This window comes from Acanthopagrus latus, chromosome 15, assembly GCF_904848185.1.
Source record: "Acanthopagrus latus isolate v.2019 chromosome 15, fAcaLat1.1, whole genome shotgun sequence".
NCBI lineage: Eukaryota > Metazoa > Chordata > Actinopteri > Spariformes > Sparidae > Acanthopagrus > Acanthopagrus latus.
The window spans coordinates 16561384-16588799 of record NC_051053.1 but is presented as its reverse complement, the minus strand read 5'-3'; the positions used below and the strand labels follow the sequence as shown (position 1 = coordinate 16588799).

At 42.3% G+C, this 27416-nt stretch overlaps 2 protein-coding genes across 6 annotated transcripts in view; one reads left to right on the top strand and one right to left on the bottom strand.

Moving 5' to 3' along the window:
- ogfrl1 (opioid growth factor receptor-like 1) overlaps positions 1-26584 on the bottom strand; it is a 62957-nt gene extending 36373 nt beyond the window's left edge. For 2 of the 3 annotated variants that reach the window (XM_037123011.1, XM_037123008.1), the window contains exon 1: positions 25825-26582. Coding sequence is in view for 1 of the 3 variants with exons in the window: in XM_037123007.1 (XP_036978902.1) it covers positions 25825-25869 (45 nt within the window). In the remaining 2 variants the exon portion in view is untranslated. Of the gene's footprint in view, positions 1-25824 lie in introns of all 3 variants that reach the window. The other variant, XM_037123007.1, reaches the window with a different exon arrangement.
- Positions 1-27416, top strand: part of b3gat2 (beta-1,3-glucuronyltransferase 2 (glucuronosyltransferase S)) — a 67653-nt gene that overhangs the window by 20959 nt on the left and 19278 nt on the right. For all 3 annotated transcript variants that reach the window (XM_037123016.1, XM_037123015.1, XM_037123017.1), the window contains one exon: positions 17920-18064. In XM_037123016.1, coding sequence (XP_036978911.1) covers positions 17920-18064 — 145 coding nt within the window. The remainder of the gene's footprint in view (positions 1-17919; positions 18065-27416) is intronic.

The window sequence follows — 27416 nt, the reverse complement described above, 5'->3', positions numbered from 1 at the left end:
CCCAGATGTTAGCCAAATCAAGCATGTCTTCATCCTGTTAGCAGTGTTTGTAGGTTTGTTGCTGGTGTTGTGCTCCTGGTGACAAATGTAAATCCATCCGCTGTGGCTCAGAAAGGGTCAGGGTCAGTAAAGAGAGGAGGAATGATTACAACATGAGTAATGTGCAGTATGAAACCAATTTGACCTCGAAACCCTGATCGGTGCTATGAAAAAGCAGTGATGGACCTGGTTGTATTAATAAGTAGGCAGGTTGTGTTACTTACTGGTCTAGTGGAAAGACTGCTGGTTGTGAACTGTCTCAAGTCCCACTGGTAAGAGTATATAGTAGATAGTAGATAGTATATATACCAGCGGGGGAGCAGATTCAATACTGGAGTTCTCCATCAAGTGAACGTCTGATTGTTCACTCTTGTTTTAATTCGGTTTCGATCACCTTCTTTGCCTTTTCCATCAGTGTGGTTCTTTTTCTTTTGCACAGTTAATTCAGTTGTTCCACCGTTACCTGGAGGAAAGTGAGCGGGGAAAAACAATGCCTCTCCTAGTTTTGGTCGGTTTCCTCAGTGCTGTTTTGTTTTTCGGTGAAAAAAGTCCAGCCTGGTGGCAGACCGAATAGCGTGGTGAAAGTGAGATCGGTGTCATTTCTGTACAGCCATTATTCTGTGCAATCAGCGTTTGTGTCAGAATGATACGTAGAAGCTGAAAAAGTACATTTCTGGGACATGAAATCCTTCAGTTATCCTTCCAGAAATATTAGAAATTAACAACCTTTGTTTAACGAGGAGAAGATGTAGAATACAGTATAAGAGAATCATGTAACTCAAATTATTATTGTTATTTAGACATTGAACCAAGGTGATAATCTCATCTTTTGGGAGGTTAAATCCATGTTGATTTAAACAGGAAAAAGAATGTCTCTAAAAATCTAGATTTAAACCAATTTCAGCGGTCTAATTTTAACTGTAGAGCTGAAAGCACTTGATTTCTGACCTGCAGTCGCCCAATTAACAAAATGATGAACCCCAGCTGGGACAAAATCTACGTCGTGCTTCACTCTGAGCTGTTGATTGCATGAGGGTATCTGCCCAGGCAGTTTTGCTCCAAACCACCGCAGAGTAATGAGCAAAGTGTGTGTTCCCCTCCCCCCTTATGAAAAAAACATTGGTACATAGCAAATGTTTAACAGGCCTTCCTCTTCTCCAGCAGCAGAGTGGGAGCGAGAAGTCAGGTGGAACGGCATTTAGCATTAAGACAAGAGTTAAAGGGTGTATTCTCCGATTCCCCACATTAGTCAGGTCTCACTCTGGCGTGTTTTATTATGCACGCGACGCGTTCCAGCTGAGTCGACTCCTAGTAGTCAATAGGGTGTCAGAAAACGCGAGGCTGCTCATTGAATGCCACCCGTGCAATTACACCCTAACCCACATGCGCATACACACGCGCGTGCATGATGCTTTTTATTGGTTCCTGATGGTTATTTTGCATTTTTCCCTCAAGAAGCAGTGTGCCACCATCACAGTGGTTCCCTCACTTTGGACCATATTAACATTGTGTTGAATCACTCAGATTTCTTTCCATATCCTCAGTCAAATAGAGTAGTTGGTAGGCTTACCCCGACTCTAGTTTCTTCTAGTAATGAATCCTCGCGAGGACAGTTAAACAACACTTGCGAACAACATGAGCGAGTCGTAATGGGGTTATGAATTCCCTAAGCCACAGTGAATGAGGCGTCATTTATTACTTTTGGGTTATTTTGGTGAAAAATCTCAATAGCAGAGTGGAAATGAGCCTTCTTGTTTGAGAAAATGAACAGGGAACCAGAGTAACAAACAACACAGATGGGAGCCTCTCTACGTCACTAAACAGAAGTCAAGGCAGTTACATCCCATTAATGCACAAGCTAACCATCCCCGGAAATTGTTTGGGATAAATTCTAACCAAAAAAGGTTGAAAAGGTGTAAATGTGTCACCTGTCACCTGTCAAAGACACATCCGCAGTCTGTACATATGCCATAGTGTATCTACAATACATCAGCAAGGAGTCTGTGAATATATCCACTCACTGTCTGATGTTCTTAAAGATCCCGTATTATGCTCATTTTCATGATCATTGTTTTTGGGTGTCCGCTAGAAAATCTTTACATGGTTTACCGTTAAAACCACCGTCAGTTGTTCTAACACTGTCTATGCTGCAGCACCTCTTTTCACTCTCTGTCTCTCCGCTCCCTTGAAGGCTCTTTAAGGCCTGAAAAGTCCCGTCCGCTCTGATTGGTTAGTTCTCACAGACCTGAACATGCACTGCCCTCTGATCAGCTCTGTCTGTGTTTTTGCAACCACAGCTGAGCGACTATTACAAACACTGAGCCTTTCTGTACACTGATGACCCACCATATACAGCTAGTCTAGTGTCCTTTTTATTTTTCTCGCCTCTGCCCCTAAAACATCCAGAGTCTACCGCTGATTACAGACATTTTATGTTCATTACACTCATTGGCTTTACACTCAAATAAAGGGCTTTACAATTCAACTCTGATCATCTAACTTCATGTTTCTTCTTGCAGCAATTACTTTGGATAGTGGTGTTATCAAACTGGCAGAAATGATAGTTAAAACTACAAAAGTAAGATCCAAAATGTAATGAAACCCGAGTTATCCAATAAAACTAATGCTGACCCCGACTTTGTCTGGCTCAGTCAGTTTTACAGTGGAGCAACCCAATCAAACTTGGCTGCGAAACAAGCAATCAGGAAAATTAAGCTGTGCCTTTTTCCCCCTTCTTCATTCCTGAAAAGCTGACTCTGGGGATGGAAGCTTTTTTCAGCTGACGGCAGCATGGCAGGGCTGTTTGATTCAGCTGCAGCGGCCTGTCAGCAAGGCAAGACTTTCGTCAGACCTTTTTTTGAATAATTGAACTCCCCCGGCTCCGAGAGCTGCGCAGCAGTCACGGCGACTATTTTAGGGAGCAGGTACTTAGGCAAATGCTCTATGCTGAAGTGTGACTCTGGGACACCTCTCCACAAATGGTGCCGCACCAGATCCAGTGTTGCTTTTTTTTTCTTTTTTTTAAGTTCTAAATTTGGTTGGTGTTTCAGATTGTGTATTTGTGATGGTAATCCATTGCTGTGCTGAAATGCAACTGAACTGGAGAGCTCAGAAACTCCAAGAATAATTTGTTCCATTTGATTTTTTTGAAGAATCATCTTTGAAATTAAATTGGATTTTAATTACACTCTCATACTGATAATACTCCCTCCTCTCATATGTTATACATCTTACTGGGGAGTCAGTCGGTGTTGGGGAATTAGCTAAATTACTTTTCTATTTTTGGAGGAAATGGTCAGAAGACACTTAAGCAAACATTAAGAATATATTTGATCAAGAGTCCAAGCGGCAGACTCCAGGCCTGCAGAGAACCGTGGGGGGGGGGGGGGGGGGGGGGGGGGGGGCACAAAGAGAAACTGCTGGGATAAAGGAACCAGAGCGAAATGGGAAATTCAATTTCCTCAAACCCCTATGAGCAATTATCATAATTACATAGTGTAGTGGGAGAAGCGAGGATGGGGGGGTGTTGTAATGTCAGGGTAGCGAAGCATAAAGGAGATGAACCTCGGCGAGAGAAATTGTCCGTGGTGGGGTTGGTGGGAGGATAAGGATGGGGGAGACAGGAAGGTGACGGAAAGGTTGAAGGCTTTAAAGGGCCAGTATAAACATAAGACGGTGATATGCACCTGCCTGCTGCATATTTCCCCAGCGTCTTTTAGACTACCCCCTCCCTATACTCACCACTCCCTCATCAAACCTGCTTGCGTCCTGTTTCACCCGTGTGTTTTTATGTTAAACAGAAGCTGGTCTTTATTCAACCTCTGTCTCTTAAACCTGCATTTTTAGTTTTCCTAATGTGTTTATAGCTTCATATGTCTACAGATTAGCCTCTATAATACCTCATATGTGGGGCAGGAACAACTGATGAGATCTTCTTCCCTTTAGGACCGGTTCAGTGTGTGGGCTAGTGAATCTCGGGGGCTCGTTGTAGATGCAGTAGTGAAGCTTTGCCATCTACTTTTTGGTTGGTGAGGTTTTTCTTCTATTTCAGCATGATAATTAAAGGATAAGTTAAAGTCCAGTCATGGTCTAGTCACTCTCATGTTGATGAGAAGTTGGGTGAAGCTTCACAGATAGACAGCACTGCAGCTAAAGTAGCTGTAGCTTCTGGGATTTTTTTTTCCCACAATAGTGAAATGTTGTGGAACTGATTAGGAACCAGCCTGATTAGTCATTATACATTAATTATGTCAGCAATGCGTCAGGGTCTGCCATCAGTCTGATATCTGCTGAGAGCTCGCCACCCACTCACAACCTCGAAGGAACACTTTATTTCACAGTTACTATCCTTTGGCTGCGGTTGAACTGTCTCACCGATACGTTTGGTATGATTTAAGATATGAAAATGCTGCTTAGAGTGAACAACATTTTCTTTAGCATGTCCTGAATTGACCTCCACAGTGTAGTAACAATGTAGTAAGGCCTTCCGGTTTCAGCTGTGTGATCATTTGATGTAGCTCACAGTGCTGTTGTATTGCAACGGTTATAAGAGAGTTGTTTTCTTATATTTAGCCTTCCCTCACTGATATTAACATGGTGGAGTAAATATCTGAAACATCTACTTTAACAGGATGTAACAATACACCACTAACAGCCTGAGGATGAGGATGTGTCTAGCATAGGTTAGTTTAGCTTAAAACTACAAACTCTTATAAAGCTGTCTTTGCACGATGTATCATCTTAAGGTAGAGAGGTTGTATTCACTGGGTTCATGTAAGCTGTCTGTCCCAGGGCTCCGGTCCATTAAAAAAGATGTATTGATATGTTAAAGCACTAAATTATCAACAAATTAAACAGATCAAGGATGCGGTAGACCAGCAACTCCCACGTTCTGTGAGGTAAAATTGCTGTTTTTATAATATAGTTTGGTGGATTTGAAGAGAGTACAGATGGACATCACAGCTCCAGTTCCCCACTGATTAAATTCTTACATATAGTATGTCACATTGTCCAAAATGTTGTGTCTTTTGTCATAGGGTGACGACAAACACAAATGTTCAACAGGTCAACAAACATTGTCTCGAGTTGTTACATGGCGACGAACAAGTTCAGAAAGATCGACTTAGTTCCAAAATAAAATGTCTTTCTCGCTTGTAATGTCCAAAAATGGAGTACCCAGTTCTTTATTTCAGTATCGACACCCACGGTACTGTGTTGTAGGTTGTAGTTTCCTTCCAGGGAGAGCAGTAGGTCGGCAGGGAGCGTCGCTGTTTTCAGGCTGTGTCGAGTTCAGGAAAGTTGCGTACAGTCAGTGCGCCGGCCGGTTGTTTGCCCAGAAATGGTTCCAGCATGTAACTTCCCTTAAAACCACAAAATGTCATTTTTGTATTTCTGTATGTGTTCAAGGTTAACACACAGACATGAGAATTGTTACTCTCATCTCAGTCTTGGCAACAAAACACATAAATTGAACTGTTGAACTGTTTTGTTATAATAACGAAATACTACAAGCAATCAAAATAAAGAGGGGAAGAGTGATGTAAGACTTTTTAGAGGTGAAAGGAAACATCTATCTGGAGCCACTGCTTTGTGACAAAACAGCTGGATCTTTGTTCCAGAAACATTTTGTGTTTGTTCATAGATGTACATAATATGTTATAACTTACACAACAAATACATACACAATATTAAGGCTGTCAGAAGTATGAGAACCTCTTGATACCATGCGAAACACAGTATTTGACATATCAAATGTTCTGAAGCTATAAAGAAAAAATCTACTAAAAGATCTACACTCAGTTTTTCAACCCAAACCTGCACAGATATTAAAGGGATAGTTTGGGTCTTTTGAAGTGAGCATTGTTACCCTGTAAACAGTGAGACGTCTTTAGGCCAGCTAGAAGAAGGCCAACCTAAAAAGCTGCTGTCAGACAGCCGCTGAAAGTCCAAAAACAGTGCACAGCAGGCAGTGGTTGAAATATGTCTTGCTGCTGGTACCGTTTACAGCAGTATACTGCTCTGCTTCCTGCTGGTGCTGTGCGTTGCTTCTCTACACAGGGGGACAGCTGACGGTCATGTACTGCAGGTTATACACTGACAAGACATAAGTATATCATGCACCCTACTGTCAAAAGACCCCAACTAATCCTTTTGATATTATTACAAATTGACTTTTATGTGACAGCACTTTGTGCAGGTTGATCTTCAAGAAAGAAATATAAAAAAATATAAAAAAAGACATTATTATATAAATATTGATATCATATTATTTTGTGCGCTTAGGACTTTTTTTCCTCTTTTTTTTTTTGATGTGGAACTGAAAGATGTGTTAAGTATGCACACAGTTCCCCTGCTGGATAGAAACGCTGTGACATTACAGCATCTCTGCACATTTGTGGATATTGTCAAAGAAATCACTCCATTTCACACACACACACACACACACACACACACACACACACACACACTTAATCAGCATGCACCGTCATCTCTTTCATCTTTTTCCACATAAACCCATAAAGCATTCAACCTGTGCACGTATCATGCACCATTGCATCACGGTTTCATAGCCCGTCCCCAGACTCTCTAATTTGATTCATTCATTTTCTCCCAGCTCATTTCTTCCCTCCCTTTCTCCGATTGCCTCTGCCATGCATATTAATAACACACAGATAAAAATACGCTTGATTAAAATCACACCCAGCCCAGCCACCCGAACACTCGTCCCAGTGCGTCAACAACACAATGACGGCTCTTTCTCCAGGGTAAGAGGTAGGAAACGAGAACATCCATAATGGATTTCATATACCTCATCATTAAGAGTCTCTTTGCTTGTACACACAATTCACTTCTCACCTATTTGTTTGCAGGGGAGGGAGTCAGAGTTGATTACCCGACAGAGCCTCAGTGCTCCCAGACAGAGTGTCCTGGCTGCGAGTCAGATGAAATGTGATTCCTCTCAGCACTGTATTTTTCACCCCAGCTTTTCTTTTGTTTACTTGTAAATAGCATGCGTTTACTGACTGAGCTGCCAGCGCTGTAATTTGTCAGGACTTGGAGGCTGTCGTGCACCCAGCTGCATCTGAAATGATTTTTCTTGTGCAGCAAAGATGAATTATTTGTTATCTCAGTGCAGCGTCTGCCCTCTGGTGAAGATATCCATATTGATAATGAGACAAGAGCTTTGGTAACGCATGATAGTGTCCGCTATATACAGCCAATGATGTACGGTACAGAACAAAGAGGCTAAAGATTCAGCAGGGGAGTAAAGTGAGTGTGTTGTTTTAGGGTCTTATTAGTGGAGGCAGAAGAGTGAAATGATATTTTCTTGGAATCATTCTTTTCTTTGACTCAACACCCATATCCACTTTCTATAGGTGTACTGAATTGCAGACCTTTGCACTGGAGTCACATGACGAGAGAAGACTTGACTATGACGTCCAGGACTCATCACATACATTCTAGCCTTCTTAAGACTTAAAAGTCCACCTCAAATGTCCAGTTTGTAAGAAAGTTTTCTCATTTTCAACTTGTCAAATACTTCTTCTTTGGGATTGTAGGTCGTGTCGGCCCCTATCCCAGAGTATTTGATGTGTTGGAAATGAGATGACTTTCTTATAAACTGGACCTTTAAGAACAGAAATAATTTTTACTTTCAGCACCTTTATCGGTCAATCTGTCAGTCCACAAAAGAATCCCCACACTTTCTTTTTTTTTTTGGCGACTGCACCCTTTGTGTCTGTGTGTGTATTTTTGTGTGTGCTCATGACTTTGTAAATGTCTAATTCATGGATGACACCAAGAGATGGTTATGGCATCCAGTTAATTCAGTACTGGTGCTTGTCTTGGCACCATGTTCTCTGATCCAAACCAATATGTTTTCCATTCTTATCTTATTCCCAAATGTATCTCTGTCTATTCTGTATATACTATACAACATCTATCATCAATCCACTGTTGGCGTCTTTCCTTTTCTTTGGAGTATTCCAAACCCTGTTTTGACTCGTCATAGCAGGATGAATAAAACATTATTTGATATGAAAATCTAGCATATATCTCTCAGTCTGGAATGATTTTCAAAAAATACTTTTGTGCAACATTTTGAAATAGAAGAAAGTAGTAAAAGGAACTTCACATTCTAGGATATGAACATAATGTGCTTTTTAGCACTGCCTTAAGAGAAAACTCCATTCAACCGGAAGCATAGTGAAGGCACAGTGGGATCTCCACACAGTGTGAAGATGTGAAAAATATTGTATTGGTGTCCAGTGAGGGAAATATTTGCCTACCGTGAACAAAACTAAGACGACTCTCTTCAGATTTAAAATGTGTTGCAGCGACAGAGACAATGAAAAGAAGATTGAATGTGCGGACCGTCTGAATTTGTTACACCCCAAGGAGAGGGGCATTCTTGCAGAGCTCGACCAGAATGAAAATACAATATCGCTAGAAAATCCCACTGTGAGCTCACACAGAAACCTTTACTCTCTCTCCTTCCCTGGTTGAGTCCCTGTGGGGAGCGGCAGAGCCGGCTCTTGATGATGAACCTGATCATAAGGATGAACTCTGTGGTTTTCTGAGAGACTTGTTTGTGTTCTCAAATATGAGCTGGATTACTTGATCTGTTGGAGTGACATCTTTAAGGCCTGAATTGTACTCTGTAGGGACTGAGAGCAGGTGTAAGAGCCAGCTGTGTTCACATTCTCACTGTTCTAAAATCTTTACAACCCAATTGCCAGAATAAATGTAGGCAGTGGACATTTCTGCAAACAAGTTGTTGCAACTTGAGGCCTCATTAGGTTCAGTTTCAAATTTTTGGCAGTGCTCACGCTCAGAAAACAGCTTCAGTTAATATTAGGAAAAGATCATGTTCTGGCCAACTGGTTCTGTTGCCACATGCATGGCTGGAAATAATCCTGAGATCTAACATCCAGTGGTTTCACACTTACAAATACTGAAACACCATCTTGAACAGTGGTCTCCGCTTTGAAAGGTGTCTCACTGCCACAAGCCCCTGCACCTCCCACAATGAAAGTGAGCTAGTGTACATGTAATGTGAAGGTGATATGACACACGTGTGCAGATGTTGATATGACAGGTATGACATGTAAAGCTTTAAATGTATCCATGTTTTACATGTCTTTATTTTGAGTTTTCCCTTTGGAATCCCTTTCTTTCTGCAACTTTATCATTTTGTGCTGAACACACTATTGATTTCAAAGAGCTGGTTTAACTCCTGAACTGGTGCTAAATAAAACCCGAGCAGCAGCCAGAAACAGAAGAACCAACTCGCCGGTTGGCTTTTTAGGCAGGTTAGAGGAGCGACCATGCAGCTGCCGTCGCAGCTGCCAAGTCAGGATACTTCTCACAGTAGCTCATAATTCCTACTTACAGCAGCAAAAGTCTGGAAGGTAAATTCAATAAGTCCTCATCTCCCGATGTGAAATCTAATGGCTGTTTATCTTTCTGTGTTCCCTTTCTGTTTATCCATCTGTTTATCTGTTTACCGGGATCAGCTTTCACATTTTTCTCACTTCTGCCGCTGCTGGCCATTTGTTTGATCGCACAGATTCCTGCTATTAATTTGTTTTGTCAGTTACATTGCGAGAGGAAACATAATTGCTGGCCAGATTATGTCCAGTGGAAATGATTCTTTTTTGTGCTATGCCTTCTTTTAACATCATGTTATGAAAATATTGCATTCATCAATGACGTAAATAACATTGTGTGCTTGAAGTCTCTTTGGACAACATTTAAACAAGATTTCAATATTTCTGTGACCTGAAACCCAAGAGGAGGCTAAGGCTGCCAGCGTGGATATTGTTGGAAAACAACATCAGTGAGCATTTTGCAGATAAAATGATTATCAACATCTTTGCAACTTGGCAGATTAGTTAATTATGTTTCCTCAATGTGCTGCTAAAAATAGTTTCTTTCAAAATGTGCCTCCTTTTGCGAACTGGTAGGATGTGAATGTGATTTCTATGAGACAAAGTCGTCTGAAGAGATTCACTCTGTTCTTCACACAAGTCAGTCACTTACACCCTCTGAAACTTCAAACCATTCTCAGTAAAAAGCACTCTGTAGCTGCCTGTAGCCTCCGTTCTTACACACCAACTCAACCTGGTTTCAGAAAATATCACAGAACATTCAACTTCATTTACTGGTTAAGACAAGTTAGGAAATGTAGCACATTCATTATTCTGTATGACCCCAGTAGGGTCGTCAGAGTCAGAGTTACCTTACTAGCTTAAATGTAATCTCTTGTCACAACTGAGTGAGATTTCTCATATGTGTACGCATACTTTGCCAAAAAAGGCGATAACCCTTGAATATGGTGTGGAATTTATTTGTACCATTAGCTAGCTTTGGCATGCTAAGTGACAGCATAACTTCACTGCCGCTTTCTGGTCTGACCAAGTCTCGATGCAGTATTGTGCTGGGGGACTGAGTCTATTAAATTATCCATGGCTACACTACAGTTGCCCTTTAATGCGATGCAACGGCACTTCTATTAACTCTAATTGGTGCCTAATGCAAATTTGAAGAAAAGAAAATGAAAAAAAATCCTGCCATTGTGAAGATCCACAGATGGATTATAATAATGTGCATATATCTATTGTGTCAGGGTCACTGGGTTGAAACATCTTGGCATCTGGCTGTATCAGAATTGTATATGAGATGTTTTATAGTCAACCTGGAACTGATGTGGCTTCTAAAAGCAGCTTTTTGCAAAAATGTGAAAGGAGGATAGTGGAAGCAATTGTCCTCATGTGTGTCATTTATAGAAATGCTGCTGCCTCCACTCTCATCATTCAGCTCTTAGGTTCATTACTGGAGATAATTACAATACTCGTTGCAGCATGCAGACATAATAACCATTGTGTTCATTTATATAAAAAGCTCTTGTCTGAAAAATGGCTGAACTTAACCTTGTTCAGGAACCCCATTCACACCAGACTGAAGACTGCTGTTGTGGCAACCCAGCTGTCAGAATAAATGTTGGCAATGAAGGTCTCTAAAAACCCTGGATATGTTGTTGTGCTTATGGTCTGAGACTCTTTTAGGGTCAGGAAAAGATTGTGTTTGGCTGACCAGGCTCGCCCAGCTGTCGAACAAACACCTGTACCTCCATCTCCTGACACGGAAGTAACCTCGAGTACATTTCATGTGAATGTGATATGACAAGGAAGTTAGAAATGTTAACAAAAGTGTACAAATTTGAATACATCCATGGTTTGCAGATACATAAAATACCAGCATTCGGTACTGGTGACTGGGCTGGTTACTGTTAACAAACCGGGTTAATGGAACCATCAGGAAGTCTACAGAAAAACTTCAGACTATTCTCAATAACTGGTCATACCCGACTGTAACTGCTTTAACCGAGCTCCTCTTCTTTTATCTTTTCAATTCTCCCTGCGTCTGTTTTTGTCACATCATTTGATGTATTTTTCATTGTCCCTGCCAGGCAGGTAGCTGCTGTAAAAACAGTATGTACTGTATGCTCAGGCAACCTAAATACAGTAGAGGCCACAAGTTTGAGTAACAGCCTTTTCCTGTGCCGGCAGTAGTCTGCAGATGGTGGCATGAGAACCAGCATGTACCAAAGCAGTCGCCACCGAGCAGAATAATGTACCATCTGTTGAAACGCTGTCACCCCACATCTTTGTTTGGCTCCCAGCATGTATCTTGACTTTGAGTTGTTGTTGAAAAGACAACCTGCACGGATGTTGAAAATGAAACCGGAGACAACATCTGTGGTGAGCTGCCACTTGGGTCTGGGGTGTAGTTCAGTAACATTCTGATATCCGATTAAAAGTGTCTCCAGAGCTGATTTAATATAACTTTGCATTTTACATATTGCATATTATAACATTGAGTTGTTAAAAGGTTGTGTTTGATTAAACTGACACAGAACTCGCACATCCTCTGATCATCTGTCAAATACTTGCTCTTTATGTCGGGGCAAAGATTAACTTGTCATTTAGTTATGATTTTTTAACCTCAGACGCTCTAACGTGAAGATTTGAGAGGTCCTGAGTGTTAGGCTAATGACACTGCCACCCCAGATAGACAGACTCAGTGTGGAGCCTGGCCACAGTCCAGTCATAATGGACAAATGAAAGCTATAAAAAACAACAAGTACGGTAAGCAGCAGCATAATGTGCTGTTGATATAGCCTGGTGCTGGCAGCCCACAGCTCTCAGCTCTCTCATTTAACGCAGTCTGGAGACGCTCAACAGGCATTTGTCTGGGTGTCATTTTAACTAAGCTGTGCAATGGATTATTGACATCTCACTCCTTCAGTCAGACATCTGCCTGAACCCTTCCTGCATCTAATTGGTGGAATGAACTACTCAGTGAGCCGTCAGTCGTCTCTCCCTCAGATTTTTTCAGACTATGAATGATTTGGTCTAAAATCAACAAAATCAGTTGCCCACTCCTACGGGTCCCATTCCATGCTCAATATCAGGTTTATTCTTGTAGTTTGGGTTTCTTCTAGAAAATGTTTACATGCGTTGATGTTCATGGAACACATCATATTTCACATGCTGTCTCTTGCTGCAGCACCTATATTCACCCTCCGTCTAAACATGTCATTTAAACCCCCTACCATTGAAAATCCCAGTCTGAGCAGACTCCGCCCATCATGTCTCCAGTCAGCTCTGCCATTGTTTTTTAAAAAACATAGCCACTCGGTGGCCGTGGTGTGGTGACTGTATAGATGTGATGTCACAACCTTACAGAAGTCCTCATTTAAAGGGACAGTGTCTGTTCACGGGCTCTGTGCTGGTCTCTGTGGACTGAGCTTTTCGATTCTGTATTGTAGAAGGATATATTTATGTAGAGGGAAAACAAATCTTTACAGTAAAAGATAACAAAGAAACTTCATTTTCTGCCATATGGGACCTTTAAAGTTGCTCTGAACATTTAAAATAAGAGAGGTGAAGTGATAAGAGGGGCCATGCTCCTTCTACCTCCGTCAGATAAACGGCATCGATAATAGCAGGATTTCAAGGAGACATCTTCACAGTTGGAGACAACATATTGGAAAAATCCAGCCCACAAAAGTACCATTGATGACAACTGACGAAATATGAGGGGTTTGAAGGGATGTCTCCTTTCACAGGGTGGAGATTTCAGCCTCTGCACCATGGCTCTCTGTTCTGAGGGGGCATGGGGGCACTTGACAACAAAGGGTAGGGGAAAAAATTTGGAGATGGGATTGAGCCTAAAAGCAGGACAGTGTAAAAGGTGAAGCTTCAGAACTCATGAATTCAGGAATATATCTATAAATTGACAGTCCCGAACTTGCGCAAATTAAACACGTTATTACTTTTTTGGACTAAAAGTGAAACCCCTCAGCTGTTTATGAACGTTTATGTTTTTTTTTCAACGTAGATGTTTATTAGGCAATGATTTCATCTAGGAGACATGACCTTCTAGAGGATGTAAACAGTCGTGTTTTTTCCTTCACTGCAGAGAAACTTCAGAGAGCAGCAGCTGCTTGTCAGAACTCCTTGAATGTGCTTTTGAAAGAGCCAAAGACCAAAGACAACAAAGACAGATATTTCTCAGTGTATTTATGCCTCAAAAATAATGTATGTATTTCACCGTGTTGTGGTGCAGATCATGTTACAGATCAAATGTTACAGACTTGGGGGCCCCTGCACACACAGGTACTCCTCTGAATATCTTTGCACACCAATTGGACCCCATTTCCGTTCCAACTCTCTAATAATGTGTGAACCACACTAAGCTCACTCTGAGGCGCAGCATTCGAACCTGGGGGATCATTAGCAGTCAAAATAGGACTTAACCACTAAGCCAAAATAACGATCGTACTCCAGGAATGATCTGGGAACGACCGACACGCACAGCCAGCCTCCCTTTCTTCTTCCTCACATTTTCTTTTCATCTGTTTTTTTTTTTTTATTAAGCAGAGGAGTCTTTGAAAAATGACCTGAGAGAGAAAGGCAGACAGCAGCAAAAGAGAAATGACGGGGCGAAAGGTTTTAGCGTCACGCAGGCAGACTCAAGGGGCCACGGTATTAACGGGGAAATGGGCTTCAAAGCTGCTGACGTCACTCAGGGGGCCCTGATACAGAAGTTGTTGGGGTGCGGGACAAAAGCAATGGAAAAGAAGGAGAGAAATAAAAAGGGGGGAGGAGAGATGCTCACCACATCTCTGAAGGTGCAGGATCCATAGATAAAGTCACTGCAGCTCGTGAAGATGAATAATTACAGTTATTATCCGTGACAGTTTGATATGAATAAATATCCGTTTCCCGTTCCTTGTCTCACTGCCTTAAAACAAAGGGCTGATCCAGTCAGCTCATCAAAGCTTTTACATTTAACTCCGAGTAGCTCTTCGCACACAGGAGGTGATGGGTTTTTTTTCATTCACTGACAGTTTGTCAATGGTGAAGAAACGTAATATTCTTCACGATATGCAGTCCACATCATGAAGCGATGTGTTGAACATAATAATTAACATCTGAAAATGTTTGAACCCATTCATTCACAATATGAAACAACCAGCCCATGAAAATGAGCATATAGGTTGACCATCGAAGCAGCTTATTCAGGCCCATATTTATGTTTGGTGATAGGTGCGGTCTGGTGGTCGTAGTAATTATAACAGCAGCAAAGGAGGAAGTCAGGTGAAATAGTATGAGGAGTAACGTGTCTGTAAAAGGAGGAGGTCTGGGATGGAGGGGAAGCAACCTGAAACTCAAACATCAACTACCTGTCTTCAGAATAGCTCAGCAGTCCTACATAGTGTTGCTTTATTTTGTCCTCCTTAATGCACACACTCTGGCTTATCTCTCCTTTCTGCTTTCTCTCTACCAGCAATGTTTTCCGCCAGCAGTGAGTTGTATAAAGTAGACCAAATAACACACCTGCCATTTTTTTTTATTGTTCCGCCGCGTGTGGATGAAGCTTCTTGTTAATTATGTAGCCGATCGAAACCAGTGTGCCCTCAACGACAACGCAACAGCCAGGTGCACATGCAAGTTTGTACAAAACAACGGCACAAGCAGTCTGCATTAAAAAGGAGGGGTCACATCATAATCAGTGCGTTTACGAAAAAGGGACGTTATAACAGAGAGTGTCTCTCTTTTCATCTTGCATGATTGGCATCAGATATAAAACTGCCTAAAACCTATAAAATGGTTAAAGGGGTCACCATATAGACCTGGGTGGCTGTTAGTATACATGGGCGGCCTGCCCCAAGTTCACTGTATTTGTGGGGAAACTCTGCAAACCATACAAACAAAAAGCAGGTCTGATCGATGTCAGTCAGGCTTATCTTAAGTTTATGTAATGAGCAGAACTGTCCATGCTGTCAAGCATCTAAGATACCATGGCTTTTGCCCCGAAGGCCTTTATTGTTGTTTGTTTTGTCAGCTGACAATTAGGTGGCTGCAGCTGCTGCTGGCTGACAGATAACACTTCTTATAAACTCTTTTCCCAGCCTTTATGTTTTAAGAGGCGCACCAGCACTCTTGAATGGCGTGCAGCCTGTAGGTACGAGGATGGATCGTTTCACATTGTGAATCGGGTACCGATTTCAGGTCTGTGGCTCCACTAACTAACATTTTCTGGTTAATGTTGTTAATGTACATTTGCATAGTGATTAACATATGTTACATCTGTTAGTGGCCAGCACCACAGTCAGCAGTGCCTTTGTGCTGTGTGTTCACATACACTGTGTCATTCTTCCCTCGCCACTCCGTCTACAGTTCTGCCTCCGTCACTGAACTCTGGCGAGGTTCGATATGCGCTTGCTTGAGGCAGACATCCTTTAATGAGGTTGTCAATGGCAGACTGACAGCTCGTCCCTTCTCTATTCATCAACACAAACATTTTCTTCACCTGATTGGATACTCACTGGGCTGTCATTGGTTTTTGATTCCTTCATGTAGCTAGAAAGACATTGCAAAAATGTTAACCAATTAAAACATTTAAGTCTTAGTAAAATCTTAGCTGTTTTTTGTATTTTTTTATGGGCCGTGTTATATTCTCAACCACGCTGTGTGCTCATGCTCTTGGTCTCCTCCTCCACAAGTTCCTCAAGTTTGCAACAGGACTGTAAATCTCTCTGTATGCTGCGCTATACCTACACTTGGTTTCCCGTGGCTTTAAAAGCCAGCACTCAGTGTGATATCTGGGCACAGTAATGCAGTGCTGCTTACTGATTTGGTTTTGTTCTGTTGTTTTGTCATGAGCGACTGGCTGGAGGCTGTTTGGGTGAGCGATGAGGAGCAGTGTCTGAGTGAACGGGCTTCGGGGTGGCCAGGGCTGGAAAATAGAATCTCTCTCACACACACACACACACACACACATATGCATCCACACACACAACGCCAGGATACAGATGTCTCATACTTCATCACAGAAACTCAGCCGTCCTCACACAGTCCATCCCCCCCACACCCCCTGTCTTTTATCTCGCTCTCCTCTCCGTCTCATTTCTCGTCGCACTGCTTCTGGCTGTGTGCAAATTCATTCACTGTGAAAATGGAAGGCAGCTCCGCACAGCACAGTTTCATTTAGTCCTCTATTCAGTTAGCTACAGACTCCCTGCATGCTGCTCTCACCCACATTTCATATGAAATTAAAGATCTCTAATCACTCACACAGACTGACACACAAGTAATTCACTTCACGATCAGCGTCACCAGCAGATTCACTGACTTTCTTTTTCTTCTCAGACTTCACGTCCAGTTTGCTTTTGCTGAGCTTGTGCTGCGGCAGAAAAGAAAACTGATTGCTGATCACCTTTCCTGTCTGAACCTGTCATGTGCTCTGTGAGGCTGTGTTCAGTCCCGGTCTAGTGTTCAGTTTTGTTTACTGTGAGGTGGCTGAGCCGATCAAGTGAGCCCAGTTGACCACTGTGCCTCCCCCCTTCATCTGAGTTTGCAGGCGGACTCCCATCAGCTAAAAGGGTCACTTAGCTTTGCAGCAGCTGGTCCCCACAAGATAGCTACAGCAAAGAGTATAGCGAGCCGCAGTTAGCAGGTATGCTGCCTCCTGTAGTTTTTGAGCAACCTTATGTTTTCAATAACAAATTAGTAAGAGAAGTGCACAGAAAGTTGAAAGATGATGAAAAAAATATATATATCTACTCTCGAAAAACATAATAACAAAACCAGCTTTAAAAAAGTCCACTGAGAGTTTACTACAACCATTACAACTCTCTGTTAGGTGTGATGCTCTCCACATTGACTTCACATTAATTTGCCATCTGTGGGGTTCAGCTTGGGTTTTGCAGCTTTTCCCTGCCATTATCTTGTAATGGCAGGGAAAAGCTGCAAAACCCTGTTACCACAGCAAAAACAGACTTTTAACCATTACAGAGGAGGAGGTCAGAGCAGATTGTCTTCCTGCTGTTGGCAAATAACACAGCTGTCAGTTTTCAGTTCCTTGTATACAAGACTTAATGCAAAAACCACCAGTCTGCTGGACTAGCCTGAAGGCTGTTGCATATTGTTTGCTGATTTGTATCGGTGTGTCTGTGTTTTTGAATGTGACTTGGTTGGATTCTCTGTGGCTCAGCACCTGATTATTTAAGGAAACACCTGTTGGTAATTAGTCACAGAGCAAATCTTACAAAGCTGCATGCAAAACACATTGTTCGCTCCTTTTTGTTTTTAATGTAACTGCTGCAAGATGTGTCAATCCTTTCTGGTGTGCGCTATTATACAATATCTTTTTTTAATCTGTGATGACTTGCCCTGTACTGGCTGCATGGGGGTATCTCTCGTTTCTTTCTGCTGAACTGCATTGTCCGACGTTTGAATGTTTGAAAAACGATGTATCTGTACATGCTTAGCTTGAGTTAATGCAGTTGTGTATTTCTCTTCTCTGCAGATGCGCAGTACGCGAGGTGTGTCTGTTTGGCCTGTGGGATTTGTAGGCGGCAGGGCGTATGAGCGCCCCCTAGTGTCCGGAGGTAAAGTTGTCGGCTGGTACACCGGCTGGAGACCGGACCGACCGTTCGCCACTGACATGGCAGGTAAGGAACAGCTCCAATGAGATATGGAATTACTGCTGCTCACTTTGTTAATAAAAGCAATTGCAGATATATTTTTTTAAAATCATAAGAATGTCTTTAATCAGAAATCCATGGAGACTTCTCACAATGCAGTCATCAGCATATTTGTTTTTGGCATGACTTTAACGTAAATTACTCTGGAAAGATCTCCAGAGGTTGATTCTGATGATTGTGGTTCACCTCTGACCTTTCAAATATCAAACACTCCACTCCATCACTCATGTGGTTTCATAACGTTCGTAGATTGCCATCACATTTAAAGAACACATTTGATTCATTAATGATTGTAATACGGAAATAGGTGTATTCCACACACACACACACACACACACACACAAAAATCGACTCATTACTCATCATGAGGAGAAACACTCAGCCATGGAGCGTGAAATATGAGGTGTTATGCCCCAACTTTATGGAATAAAAGGTTTGGCAGAAGGATGACATAATTTTTCTTAATCCAAACTGGAAATAATGAGGCTTAATAAGGTGCTTTACAAGCAAGCTTTACTTGCTTCTTTCAAGACTAAATGGATGACTGGTGCTGAATCTATTTAATAGATGATGCATGTCTAGTTACCCCCTGTATCTTTGTTACTTATCCTTAATTGTTTTTAACACAGGAAGACTGTTTAATAACGTATCTGGACTGAGTAGAACATCAAGGTAAAAACCTGGTGAGTTACAGCCAATGTTTGGAGAAAGCTCATGGCATCCTGGTGAAAATGAAATGGTTCCTCAGTTTAGCTCTCCACCTTGTAGAAACATGGGAGGATTTCATTGATCAGTTCACTGATTACAGAACAGTTACAGTCAACTGGACCATTTTGGCCTGCCGACTTTCATCAGCGCAGAGAACAAACAGGAAACAAAACGCTGCCCTGTCGTTCTATGAGTTTACCTGAAGAGATCGGACAGCTTTTTCTATTGAGCCTCTGTTTATTCATGGATTCATTTACTAGAAAATGAGATCGGATCTTTCCAATTCATATCCTGACTGTTACTCCTCCACACGGCAGCTTCAGTGCTACTTTGCTTGATTGTTTATTCCTGAGATAAATCACAAAGCAGGATTGCAGAGAGTTGAATAAAACTATTCTGAAAAGATGCAGATTAGATGGGGATCAGAACTAAAAGAACCCAGTAGTCTCAAAAAGAAAGTCTGAGGTTTCAGGAAACTCACCAGTTTATGGGTCGACTCAGTCTGCTCAGTACATACTGTATGCAACAGAGACTTCTATCGATACTGACAGGTGTCGACATCATGTCGTCACTTAAGGTAGCTCTGAAGTCTAATTTTATATTTAAGGACTTGACCCCGATGTAACAGTTTCATTTGATATTCTCTGGTCCTGCTGTTAATACTTTTGCTCTCTGAAATAACTCCAGTGTTTGCAGTAGTCTTGCAAGCCCATGTTACAATGTTGAAACTTTCATTGTATTTATGATCATTTCGCAATTGATGAGAGCAGGCGTATGACACTACACAAACACTGCAAAAGCAACGTATCATTAAAACCTGGATACAGTGCTGGAGACGGAGCCCCATTCATTCCTATGAAAGCTGTTCATTGATACCAGAATTTCGCGTGTTGTGGGGCCCAAAGAGCACACCGTTTTATAGATGCTTCTTTCACAATGTAAGCTTATGGGAAAAAGTAATTTTGGGCCACAGTGCATCGCCTGATGTTGTAATTACACAGTTTGGCCACAATGAAAAAAGGTGTGTGCAAGTGTGCAAAAGTGCCAGCACCAAATTGAGGAAAAGAAACCTAGTAGCACCATTCCTTAAAAGCGATTGTATGGCATTTTGCACATCAAAAAACAAAAAAGTCTTTACTTACAAGACGAATGTAGGACAGTAAAGAGGAAATCTGCGGGTTCATGGCATCCGCAGAGAGGATAGAAAATAGCAACCTCTATGATCTGGCCAGACAATAAGTGTCTATAGCAATTCATTAATTAATCACAGGTTAGTTCATGATATCATTGTGTAAATGACGTCCATGTGAATTGTGCATGTAGATCAAATCAAACCCGAAAATAGTAAAGGGTTTAACTACAGTTTTCATGGTAAAAAATGTGACCATGCCATAAAGAACATGCTTTTATAATGGAGTTTGGTTTAACAGTCTGTCCACTCCAGAGACATTCATAATTCACATTAATTGAGCTGATCTACTCTCTAGTAATGAAGCTCATAAAAAGCTATAAGTAAAACAGGAAGTTTGGCTAAATCCAACCTTTTCCACTCCTCTCTGCTCGTAGCAGAGTCTCTTCTTTAGCACAAATAGCTATAAAAGCAGCGGCAGTGATTCAGCTCTGCCACAGAGATGTAATTAGTCAACAGTAATACTGGACGGATAATAAAACAGCCAAATAAAGTGTCTTGATGACTGACAAAAAAATGACAGACGACAGAAATACATCACCGAGACATTCATTAAGGTAGTAGTGTGTGTGTGTGTGTGTGTGCGTGCGTGTGTGCGTCCACGTTGATTGAGGTCAGACCGAGAGGACACTCATCAACCCCTAAAAAGCAATACTGTAGTCTAATGTTGTGCTATTAAATTAGCAAAGACCTCAGCATTAACCACCAGTTAAATTAGAGGGGCCGTTTTCACCCATGAGGGTCAATGGCACGACGCAAGAGCAAAGTACCCAGATGGGCTGCTCTCATCCATCTCAATTTTCCTAAAAGCTCGATGCTGAAAGAGTTTATGACTGAACTGTCCGACCTCATAAGAAGTAGGTCTTTGCTAAAATGTACTCAGAAAAGTGCATGACAAACTTGTCAGACACTGGAAAGTTTATTTCAGTAACATCTTTTTTCCACTAAGTCCAATATTTATTAAAATACTATGAAATAAAAACAAATAGTAAGTATAGCTGACGAATGCAGCACATGCTTCATGTGTCTCGTATGTGTGAGTCCAAATTTGTCTTGTGGCTATTACGGTTCTAATGGAGAGTAGATTCTCAGCAAACATCTCCATAAATCTATTTACATCTGCATATCTCCGGAGAACAATCCAATCGAAGGAGCATTCAGGACTCCAAAGAGGGAATAATTTATCACGCTGACCAAATAATAATGGGCTGTCACTCCTAATTCCACCTCACCCACACAGACATCAGTGCATTTAGACATCTGCTGGAGACGTTAGCTGTTAATAAATACAATTAAATGTAGAGGTGTTGTTTTATCTAAGATACAAGCGACAACTGCGTGCTTTTCATTCCAAACACATATGTGGACATGGCGGAGGGCGCTGCCGCGGAGCACATGCACTCACACTCTCTCCACACACACACACACACACACACACAGGTCTGTCCCGGGGATCAGGGTTAATTAAAGCATGATAACAAGAGCGAACCTCTTTTTTTCTCTCCTCCACCTTTCCTGCTCCACCACGGCCCAAGATCTCATCCCTCCATCCCCCTTCAAGCCATCCCATTCCACCTAATCTCTCTCTCTCTCTCACACTCTCACACACACACATGCACACACGCACTGGCTGTAATTATCAGCCTTACTTTTACGCTGTGCTGTATAATTACACTGTCATTTTGCAACGCAAAGATTTACTGCTGTGGCTGTATTATGAGGCATTTTTTTTCGCTTTAAATTCTGCAAGAACAACAATGGCTGTGCCGAGCGAGAGGCCCGAACTTTATTCACTCTTAAATTATTATTCATAGGATTTACAATGGGGTGTCTGCAGAGTGCTGAGTGAGTGCCAGTGCGTGTCCTTATAGTATTGTGTTATACAGCGCTGTATTGTTAGCAGATCACTAAAGCCTCCCATCTATTGCTCTGTCTCATTTAGCCAGACCCAATGGAGCCTGGACAATGATGGCGTGGAGCACTGTTCACCTCGGTGTGTGCGTGTGTGCATGTGTGTGTGTGTGTGATTATAGACATGTGCGCACACACTGACGCACGCAATTACTAAATCACGCATCTGGTTGAGGGCACACAAGCACGCACCTGCCGGCACTTCAGCTGATAGGCACGCACACGCAGTTTTCAGAGGAAGCATCTTTGCAAAACAGGGCGATTGTGTATATGCATGTATATCTATGTTCTCAGCAAACACAAAAATATAAGGTGCGTTCGTGCGCAAACAGACGAACACAAAGACATTGTACCTTTGCTGAAGTGGTACTTGTGCCTCAGGAGTGTTCCCTCAGATAGGACATAGAAGTGTTTAACCCTCAGTAACCCCACTGTTTACGCTGCTCCTGAGATGGTGAGATGAGAGGAGCAGAGAGGAGGATATCGACAGAGTGCAGAAACGGGTACAGACCCGTCCTCCTGCACTGGAGTACTGGTGCAGCAGTAGACCGGAACAGAAGCAGCTAATCAGGGGATACAGACATTAGCCAAATGTATGTCTCTTCTAGCAAAATATAAATGAAGCGGATAAAGAATAAATGTTGCGCATCTTAACCTCTTATTTGTACCGTTTAGTCACTTAGTCACAGTGTTTATCATAACAATAAAATGCACTCTAATTCGACAGTTTTTGGCTCTGCTAATGTGACGCGCTGGAACGAATCTCACCAAGTTAGACGCAGACTGTACCTGAGGCCACAAACACCTGGCACGGTCACAGTTTCACAACATGTGATGGACATAAAGACACACTGACAAAAATGAAATGCAGGGGGAGGTAGGAACATTGATACAATAAGCAAGACGGACTGCCTAATGTTAAAGACAACACTTGATTTGAATAGGTGTGGTAAGACACCAATCCCAGTGAAAAACCCACCTTTGTGCTTTTGCCGGGATTGGGGCTGAGTCAGCCAATAGGGGCACTAGCTGCATGGCTCCCTGAGCAAATTGTGGGCAGCTACAGTTTGTAGCAGTACACAATCGCTACAAACTACAAAGAACATCGTGAGCAACAAGGAAAACTCCAATGATCACCTTGGTACTTTTTTCATGTCATCAAACAATGTTTATATTATGTTGTAGTAAAACAAGATTCAAAGTCGCTGTGATCATCTTCACTATTCATCCTGAGGCAGTGTGAAGGGCCAGAGAAGACAAATCTGTCCCATTCTGCATGCACTTATAACAGCAGTGTGGTGTACAGTTTGAAGTTAGGTTCTGTTTCACTCGATGCCGCAGCATTTGATTGCTGCTCTGCACTCTGGTTGGGGAAGGAGCCTTCATCCTCCATGTCTGATTAAGCCCCTTGTTGAAAGTCTTGCATATTATTTTGGTTTGCAGATTTCCACTTTGTTCACTCTAAAATCTCGTTTGCCTCACAGCATTTTAGCACAAAAAGAAACTGGAAGACAACACTGGAGGTAAAATGTTGAGCTGTTATTGTAACATAATTGTGGCATTTCAAGATCAGACTGTTGTTTTAGCAGAGACGGTTGTGCGGTAGCATTAATGAGCTTCGGAGAAAGTGTCTTTATTTCAGCACGTGCATGAACGTGCAATAGTGTGCCATCAGTGTGTGAATGTAGAGGCATCTATCAACACACTGAGGCAGAAACTTGTCCATCCTAAGGACAGAACACAGAGATATAAACAGAGTAATGCAGTTTATGTTGTTCAATGCAGCCAGGATGGCAAGGATTGTGCATTGGGGAAACAAAACAACTTCTGCAAATGAATTGGCACAACCTCGGAGGGCCAACTCCTAAAGTCAAGGCTCTGCTGTCCGCTTACATCTGAAGGAATAAACCATTCCTTTGAGGACAACAATGTCAACATCTTGGCCAGAGAGGACAGATGGTTTGAAAGAGGAGTAAAAGAATCCATCCATGTCCGTCTCTGAACAGAGGAGGTGGCCTTCAGCGTTACTTATCACCCGCCTACAGTGCTGCACTGAGTGCCCTCCCCAGACAGCTTGTCAACCATTCACACCTGGGCTCACCTAGCCATAGCAACCCACATGAAGGCTGGTTGGGCCTTCATGTGGGTGAAACTGGGAGCTCACACTTGTCCTCATCGACTCTGTAAGGACACTCCCACACAGTGTTTAAAAGCCAGCCAACTCCCCTCCAGTTGGTTAGAAATGAATAAGTCTCTTGGATGAGAGGTGAAACGTCTTCAAGAAACTGAAACACGTCCAGTTGCCTACGATACAGCACTTAAGATTTACCATGACCTGGATGACGGAGAACCTTCATCAACAGAGGCAGATACACACACTTAATTTTTTGGGTTAGACAGGGATTTTTCTTGGGATAAAAGAACCAGACTCAGGGAAGAATTCCTGAGAAATACCATGATTTTGAAACCCTATTAACCAGTCCATCTCTTGTTTTTCGAGTTCGTATTTCATTCTCTGAGTATGAGAAGATAAGGACATAGTGTCAGTAATGTCTTCCTTTGGCTTCTGAAGAGACGTATGAAAGCCTGGATTTGGATTTATTCCTTAACTTGAAAAGCAGAACAGACAGTTCTAGTGGAAAATGAGTCATTTACGGTCTTCTGAGAGAAGTGTGGACTGTTTCTGAATCAACTTCAGTCTTTCCTGGACCCAGCACGTGCTGTAATCACCCCTAGATGAAGCTGTTGGCTTCTGCTTGACGTTGTCTCAGTTGGAGCGAGGTACCGAGGTGTTTTTGGACCACACATCTCAGTGGTGACCTGTCAATCAAACTGTATGGGTGGTACTGGGACATGTCTCTAGGATTTTCATTCGTCTTTGTCTTCATTGAAACAAGAAGAGAAGCCCTGTCACTGCAGCGTTACATCACCAGCTGATCGAGCTTGCGTAAATGGTTAATTTATTGCTGGCTTATGATTTTATTGTCGAAACACCGTGGTTGCTGAGCTCGCCCCTATCTGTTTCTGCCCCGGAGGTAAACTCGTTTGTGTTTCATCTCAGCCCCTGAACTGAAAATGAATCACAGGGCGACGGGATGGAACACAGATGGGGCGAGGGGATGAATAAACGGAGGAAACAAAAATAAAAATTGATTGCATACTCGCATGTAAACCTAGAGCACAACAGAGTGATCCCCTCAGGCTGCTAGAGCTTCAGGTTACACTACAATAAGGCAAATCAATAAAGCGCGAGAGACCATGCCAGGCATTGTTTTCTATCTCATTTCATCGTTTTGTCTATTCTTCTCTCAGCCTGTTTTCCTTCCAGATCAGATGCTTATTATGTATTGTCCCACGTTTGATTCTCATAGCTCTAATATGAAGTTAATTAAGATAAGAATTGGGCTGGACAGCATATACATATTATTTGTCCATGGAAGGAATATGCAATATTACTTATGTATCAAATAACCTTGCAGAGCACTTTTTTTTAATCCAACACCACACAGTCACATCTACAGTACAGGCATGATGAACACCTCTTATCCCACTCTGACATTCACACACACAACAGGCCAAGCCTATTTACATATAAATGCACAGATGAAACTATAGCAAACAACAAGGTACATCCAGTCCAGTCCACAACCAAAACTCATCTTGCTGCCTTGAATCTAAATCAACATCATAGTCGTTATCATCACAAGTCAAGGCTCATACAGGCGCACACACACACACACACACACACACACACACACACACACACACACACACACACACCAACAACAACAACAACAAAACTAGCGCAGCTGCGCAGTTAAATGAAAAGTAAGCAACACAACAGGCCTGCGCCTACTGCAGCCATACCACAGAAAATGACATGTAGGTTATGTAAAAAACAAAAAAAAAACTGACTTACATTAGTGGTCCTTGAACTTCCCGAAGGCCAGTGTGAGTCGCTCATTTTGCTGGATGTATTCCTTTGTAACAGCAGTCATGTCCACTTGTGCCAGAACATCCTGGTGTGTGTTGTACATCAAGTCATTAAGCCTTCTCTGTGTCGTAGTTGAACGCAGGTATGTTTTGATACGGCGAAGTGTTGAGAAAAATCTTTCAGCTGATGCTGTAGTGACTGGGATCGTGAAAAACAGTTTCAACAGTTTGTGCACTTCTGACTGAAGCTCTTTGGCCACAGGGATGGCATTCATTGCTTCACCTATATCCCTTACTGATGTTTTTCAGCTTTGGTTTGAATCCTTGATGTTTTTATGGTGTCTGGCGACATGCTCAACTGTGAAAGCAGACTGTCGAAGTCAAACAGCAGGGCCGTGAGGTTGATGAGGCTTTGTGAGACCCCTCCCGCAGCACTCACTTGTACAGTGGCCGTCGGTAGCTTGGCTTGAAGCCGGAGGAGAGCCGCTAACCGGGGCTTGGCAGGTCGTCGGAGTCCGTGGTGGAGATGGACGCTCCGGGTCTGTTGTCGAGGCCACAGTGGAAGCTGGAGTAGTTTGCTCATTTTGTTTTGCCTGTTTATTGGTAAAATAAATAAATAAATTAAAAAAAAAAGAATAAAAATTAGATATCGACTTCTGTCTCTTCGTTGTCGCAGCCAACGGTTTGGCAGGTGCCCGCCGTTAGCTCGCGACGACGCTCACACATGACGTAGCTGATAAACAATGCACACTAATTTCAAATTAAAATACAGCAGTCAGTGGGAGTTTTTTATCGGAAGCAGTTGGTGAGAGTGAGTGAAGGTATGTGGTAACTAGTATTGTTTGGCTCGTAAAAACACAGATACAACTTTTATTCATATAAAATAGTTTGTCAGATTACAAAAGTTACCCGCCCCCGGTTCCGCCGTCTATGATTTTGTCATAAAGTGATGTCACTTTCTGACTGCCTAATACCTGCCTTTACCCAATATCATTGTGTTAGTGTTTAGTGAAAGAGCTCATCATCTCTCCAGCAGCCTACCTCCACTTGAGAAAACCAAGTCCTTCTGAAATGACTGAAGCAAAGATTTATTTCTGTAGTTCACCCGTAAGCTTGTCCTGATATTGATGTTAGTGGCTTAATATACTGAATAAAGTCAAATGTGTGAGTTAATTACTGTAATTCTGCTCATATAATTCAGTCATGGCTATCAGAAAGAACCACCCCAGTGCAGACAGGGTCTATTTTGACCACATGAAGTACAGTTGAGGAACTATATTCAGTCTCCAGGGAAAACACAGGTATAGTTCAGTAGTTATGGGACCCCACAGGCGGTGAGCTCACACAGTAAACTCTAATCTCGCTCACTCTCTCTGATGAAAGTCTTCTTTCTCCAAAAAGGATAATGTAGCATTTAATGATGCATATAGTCATATAGGTCAGCGAGAGTAGGTCGGGAGTGGGAAGTGGGACAAAGTTAGTGCAGAGCCTGGACGATAGCCTCTTGGGCAAACGGGGCTCAGATAAGCCCTGATCTCCATATCGCAGAAGGCTGGCTGCAGGGTAGAAGATGTCTAT